Source organism: Octodon degus, unplaced genomic scaffold, assembly GCF_000260255.1.
Source record: "Octodon degus isolate 3935 unplaced genomic scaffold, OctDeg1.0 scaffold00091, whole genome shotgun sequence".
In the NCBI taxonomy this organism is placed as follows: domain Eukaryota; kingdom Metazoa; phylum Chordata; class Mammalia; order Rodentia; family Octodontidae; genus Octodon; species Octodon degus.
In genome coordinates this window covers 6357311-6363291 of record NW_004524667.1, presented here as the reverse complement: position 1 = coordinate 6363291, position 5981 = coordinate 6357311, and the positions used below count along the sequence as shown (strand labels likewise).

Genomic DNA, 5981 nt, shown 5'->3' with positions numbered 1-5981 from the left:
TGCTGAACTAGGTTTTGAAAAAATTTTTACAATAAAAATTAAAAAAAAAAAAAAAAGGCTGAGGCTTTAGCTCAGCTGTAGAGCACTTTCCCAACATGTATGAGACCCTGGCTTAATCCCTTGTACTGAAAAACAAAAACTATTTTTAATTTTAAAAAATAATAATAATACATACTCACTAATAGAGGCCCTGGGTTCATTACTTGGTAATGGGGGAAAAATTTTTTTCACCACAGAGTGATTTTTTAAAAAATTTATTAATAGCCAGGCATAGTGGGCCTACGCCTGTAATCCTACTACTGGGAGGCTGAGGCAGGAGGATTACTGTGAGTTTAAAGTCAGCCTAGGGTAAAGAAGTGAGTTCAAGGTCAGTCTGGACTACATAGTAAAATTCTGTCTCAAAAAAACAAGTGTAGGACAAGCGAGATAGCTCAGTGGTCTAAAGCACCTGCTTAGGCAAGCATTCAGGGACTGTGGTTCAATCCCCAGTACCGCATGCCACGCCAGCCCCACCCCCAGGGTGGGCTGAGCCAGCCACAAAAAAAGGAAAAAGTATATTGGACTGGGGATTTAGTTCAGTGATACGGTGCCTGCCCGTTAAGTTAAGGTCCTGAGTTTGGTTGCTGGTACCCTCCCCACCCAAAAAAATGTGATGTGTTATCCTTTAATATATAGTTGAACTTTAATCCATTTGCTACCAATTGAACTTTTGTTGACTGTTTCAAGTCAAAAGAAAACGTGTAATTGACCAATTCTTGGTTTGGAGAGAGATTATAGGAGAGAATGTGTGTTCGCTCTGACTCTAGCCTCAATGGTTCGTGTGGTTCCTAGGTTCCACACATGTGTATGAAGGATCAAAAGTAAGGGGATACTTTCTTCACCTTCATGCTGTCTTTTCTTTTTTTTTTTAATTCTGGGGCTTGAACCCACAGCCTATCCACTGAGCTACGTCCTTTGCACACCCCTCTTTTTTAAATTTTGAGACAGTCTCACTGTGTAGTGCAGGTTGGCATTGAACTCACTGTGATCTGAGTGCTGGGATTGCAGGCCTACACCATCACTTCAGCTGTTTTGAGCTAAATTCTTGCTGAACTGTCCAGACTGAGTTTATGAGTTTATGAGCCTTCCCTGGTCAGCATCCTGGGATTGTCAGCTGACACCACCATGTCCTGCTTTTTCCATACATTTTATCTCAGCTTGGAATCTTTAAAGTATATGTAATTAATCAACACATGGATCATATATCGGAAACTAACTTCTTGTATATACTTTAGAATGTTCTTTAGTGTGACTATAAGTAAGACTTACAGTTTGGGTTTCTGTTCTGTTTCTTTAGGAATAAGTCAGCAGCCTGATCCAGGCTTTACTGGGGCTACGACTCCCCAGAGTCCTCTGATGTCACCCCGAATGGCACACTCACAGAGCCCCATGATGCAGCAGTCTCAGGCCAACCCCGCCTATCAGGCCCCCTCAGACATGAACGGATGGGCCCAGGGGAACATGGGTGGAAACAGGTAATCCCGTGCCTCTGTCTTTTTTATATAAATGATCTACAAGCAGACTTCCTATACACTATCTATTTCTTTCATGTATTTTTGTAAATGTATGTGCTTATGCATCCATTATCAAGTGGGCTGCTAAATAAGCCAGCTTACTCATCCTGGGGCAGAATTCACCAGAAACACACTTAGCAGTATACCTCTTCTGAAGTAAAAGGAACACCTTTAAATACTAGTTTGTCCTAGAAAGTGCTGTGAAAGGCGCTGACGCAGAGGCAGCCCCTTAGTCCTGCTTGTGGTAAAAGCAAACACAGCGCCCACCAAGGCTGGTGGCAGAGTGGGGGACAGACTCCGAGCGTCGTGGTAACAAAGGAAGAGGCAGGGGCTCCGCTGCCCCTGAAGCCACGGGGAGTGTGTTCCCTCTCTGCGGCTGCACCGGCCCCACCACCCAGGCTGGACTACCTGGGCTCCTGCGGTGTAGTTTCTCAATGCAGGAGGAGGTGCCTGGAGACTAAGTGCTCAGAACTGCCTGCTACTGTTTGCTGTCAGGCTCTGGCAACTCATTTTTGCTTTTCCTTTGTTCCAGCATGTTTTCACAGCAGTCCCCGCCACACTTCGGGCAACAAGCAAACACCAGCATGTACAATAACAATATGAACATCAGTGTATCCATGGCAACCAACACGGGTGGCATGAGCAGCATGAACCAGATGACTGGACAGATCAGCATGACCTCAGTGACCTCCGTGCCTACGTCGGGGCTGTCCTCCATGGGTCCCGAGCAGGTGAGCACAGGAGAATCACGCTGTGCCTTTCTTTTGTCTGTTTCTTCACTGACTGTGTCTTTCCATGTCCCTCAACTTTCCATCTGCCCTCAGTTCCCACATTGTTTTTGAACAGTGTTTTTTTCACCTATTAGGTAAGATTAACAGAGTTGTTAATGATGAAATAAACATGAAAGGGTACCTAACTGCTGAAAGATTTCTAAAAATATTTCTTTTATATCATAGGTACATTTTTCTTTAATTTGGAGAATTTAATAATATATAAAATGAATCTTGGGCTGGTGAGATGGCTCAGTGGTCTAAAGCACCTACTTAGAACAAGCTTAGCAGAGCACAGGGACCACGTTTCAATCCCCCAGCACCACATGCCAGCCAGCCCCGCCCCCTGGTGGGCTGAGCTGGACACACACACACACACACACACACACACACACACACACACAAATAAATAAATAATTTAAAAAAAAAAAATGAATCTTTAGGTCAGGTACGGTGGCATATGCCTATAATCCCATCACTTAGGAGGTTGAGGCAGAAGGATCCCCATGAGTTCAAGGCCAGCCTGAACTACATAGAGTTCAGTACTACTATTGAGACCCTGTAAATAAATAAATAGAATCTTTAAAAATGGGATGATAAGTGTACAGTCTGCAGAGCTTTATTTGGGTTTGTAGTATCCAAACTGGCTTTTTTACAAGAGGAACACCAGATGAAAGCAGGCATGGTGTGCACACCTATAATCCCCACACTCAAGAGGCTGAGGCAGGAGAATCACTGTGAGTCAGAGGCCAGCCTGGGCCATGTGTTAAGCTCCAGGCAGCCTGAACTGCATAGTGAGACCTTGCCAAGTGCCAGAGATGCTCTATGCAAGGAGGTTAACACAGGTAATCTGTTGTTTCTTTACTCACTGGAATGTGGGTATCATGATTTTCTTTCCATCGCTGTTTTAAAAATGAGAAATGATGGCTGCTGTCCTCGTCATACAGCAACTTTACTAGGCAGCAGGGAGATGAAAGTCTTGAAATTAGTAAATAGCCAGCCTAGAATTCAAAACCCTAGGGTCTGGAGAGATGGCTCAGTAGAATAGATGCTTCCCTGGCAAGCTCAAGGGTCTGAGTTCAATCCCTGGTTCCACAAAAAAAAAAAAGAAAGAAAGAAAGAAAGAAAAAGATCAGAATTCAAAACCCTAGTTGATTCAGAGGTAGAGCTGTAGGTCATTAATTTTCGCATTGTATTTCCAAAATATCTTGTGTTTCGGTTTGGTTTAGTTTTCTGAGACAAAGTCTCACAGTGTAGAACATTGTATGTTTTTGGTTTTTTGTTTTTTAATGTATTTGATACAGGGTCTCACTACACAGCTCAGACTCGTAGTGATCTGCTTTCATCCTCCCAAGCGCTGGGATTACAGGTGCACGCCGCTATGCCCAGTTTTAGTCACCATCTCAGCATGCCCCAGGGGTGGGGTTGGCACACATGCTGGGGATCGATCCCTGGTTCTTGGGTCTGCCTAAGCAGGTGCTTTAATCTGCTGAGCTATCTGGCCAGCCATTCATCATGTTTTTAATGCCCCAGAATGCTGATCATTCTACTCTGATCCTCTCAACTAGTTCATCTGAAGTAAAAATGAGGCAAGGACTCTTTGTATCTGTAGAAATTGAGGCAAGGGACACATAAGAGGGAGCAACTGATTAGCCCATAAATTTCAGTTAGAACATGATATGAAAGTGGTGAAAGCTAAAAAGCTTTATTAGATCTTTTTAATTCTTCTTGGGATGCCTTGATTTTTTTGAGACTAGATCTCACTATGTAATTGAGGCTGGCCTTAAACTCACAATGTATTCCTGGCTGACTTTGAACTCATATCCATCTTTCGGCCTCAGTCTTTTCTGTGGTAGGATTACAGGCGTGTGCCACCATGTACAGCTTAGTTCTGTCTGTTTAATTCTGATGGTAGAAAACACAGTTTTTATGAAAATTTACTAAATGTTACAGTGCCTCAGAGTTTTATCTTGTGAAATGATTAATGAACATGTGAAGTAGCACACGTGAGAACCTGAGGGCCTTCACCGTCTAAGACATTTGAGTGCTCCTGGTGGCAGCTTGTGTGCTGCCAAGCTCATGGTGGCCAGACACTTACCTGAGTGAATCAGGTAGGTGTAAATTAAAGGAATAGAGAATTTTCAGTGAGAAAAAGGTAGCTTTGATGCTAATTTCCCTCAGGAACTGACCACTAGTGACTCCTGATCCCTTTCTCAAGAATAATGCGGAAGAAGGCTTACTGGGATGGTCCCACATGGCCCAGTCCCAGTCCAGCTCATCCAGCAGTAATGTGATGCTTGCTTTTCTTTTCTTTGGTGAGGGTGGTGGTACTGGGGAATGAACCTAGGACTTTCACACTGACCTACTCCCCAAGCCCCTTTTTGACTGTCAGTTAATCTGAACCCCCCCCCAAAAAAAAAAACACCTATAGGGTGTTGTCTGATAAAAATCATGCTCTGTTAGCATGTATACATTTATTTTATGATTTGTAAAAGAAATACTCAGTGGTAACACATAGTTTGCTTGGTCGGAGTAAGTGCACAGAATCCAGCACCATTTGGGGCATTCACAGTTTTTCTTGCTAAATAATAACTTGCTTAAATAGCAAAGATATCACAAACCTCTCAAGTGACTACTCGACTTCCAAGTGTGAGTCACTGGTCTAACTTAAATCAAAAAACTGAACAGACATCAAAATGCTTCTAGTAGGGGACTGTGGGTCGCACTATGGAGGCCTACGAGCAGGTCCAGAAGGGGCCCCTGAAGCTGAAAGGCGTCGCCGAGCTGGGCGTGACCAAGCGGAAGAAGAAGAAGAAAGACAAGGACAAGGCGAAGCTCCTGGAGGCGATGGGGACGAGCAAGAAGAACGAGGAAGAGAAGCGGCGCTGCCTGGACAAGCGGACGCCGGCGCAGGCGGCCTTCGAGAAGATGCAGGAGAAGCGGCAAATGGAACGGATCCTAAAGAAAGCATCCAAGACCCACAAACAGCGTGTGGAGGACTTCAACAGGCACCTGGACACCCTCACCGAGCACTACGACATCCCCAAAGTCAGCTGGACCAAGTAGGCCCAGCAGAGTCTTCTGGAAGCTTCTCCCACTCCACCCTGCATCTGCCAGTACTTTTGGGAACCATCTCATCATCCTGGAACCTGATTAAAATCACACTGTGACTGTCCCTTTACTCCCATGTCAGTTTTCTCAGTAGCATGGAAGGGAATGCCCTAGTTAGGTTGGACTGGGAAGTTGAGGATTCTCCCAAGGTCGAGGTCATTCCAGGGTGACTGCCTCAGAAAACAGCTGGCTCTCAGTTACAGTGCCCAGGGGATGGGCTCTTGGTGAGAAGCCTCCAGTAGGGGACGCATCTCAGGCTGCAGCCTCTGCCACCTGACCAGCCCGACCACGAGGCCAGGGCAGACGTTGGCCTGGTCCGCTGCCCTTCCGCCAGCACAGTGCCCAACACCCGTGTCTGCTGCAGGGCCCTGCTGCCCATCACAGCTGTTAGTGATGCAAGTAGGCACAGCTTGAGGCCTGGGGCATGGGGACCTCTGCAGACTGCGCCACCTGCGCTGTGGTTGGCACAGACATCAAGAGGACAGAGGAACCAAGCACCAGGGCTGGGCTGCCCCCTGTAAAGTACAGAGTAAAGCAACACCTGTTC

At 45.6% G+C, this 5981-nt stretch overlaps 2 protein-coding genes across 6 annotated transcripts in view; both read left to right on the top strand.

Moving 5' to 3' along the window:
• Positions 1-5981, top strand: part of Ncoa2 (nuclear receptor coactivator 2) — a 375936-nt gene that overhangs the window by 360714 nt on the left and 9241 nt on the right. For all 5 annotated transcript variants that reach the window (XM_023722410.1, XM_023722409.1, XM_004637535.2 and 2 more), the window contains 2 exons: positions 1337-1514; positions 2086-2284. In XM_023722410.1, coding sequence (XP_023578178.1) covers positions 1337-1514; positions 2086-2284 — 377 coding nt within the window. The remainder of the gene's footprint in view (positions 1-1336; positions 1515-2085; positions 2285-5981) is intronic.
• Positions 5037-5502, top strand: LOC101590102 (protein FAM32A). The gene has a single exon (XM_004637534.2). The coding sequence runs from the start codon at positions 5051-5053 to the stop codon at positions 5387-5389; it is 339 nt and encodes a 112-aa protein (XP_004637591.1). The 5' UTR covers positions 5037-5050; the 3' UTR covers positions 5390-5502.

What these genes read in the sequence shown, in the direction of transcription:
- LOC101590102 (XM_004637534.2), top strand. Translation starts at nt 5,051, where the DNA reads ATGGAGGCCTACGAGCAGGTCCAGAAGGGGCCCCTGAAGCTGAAAGGC.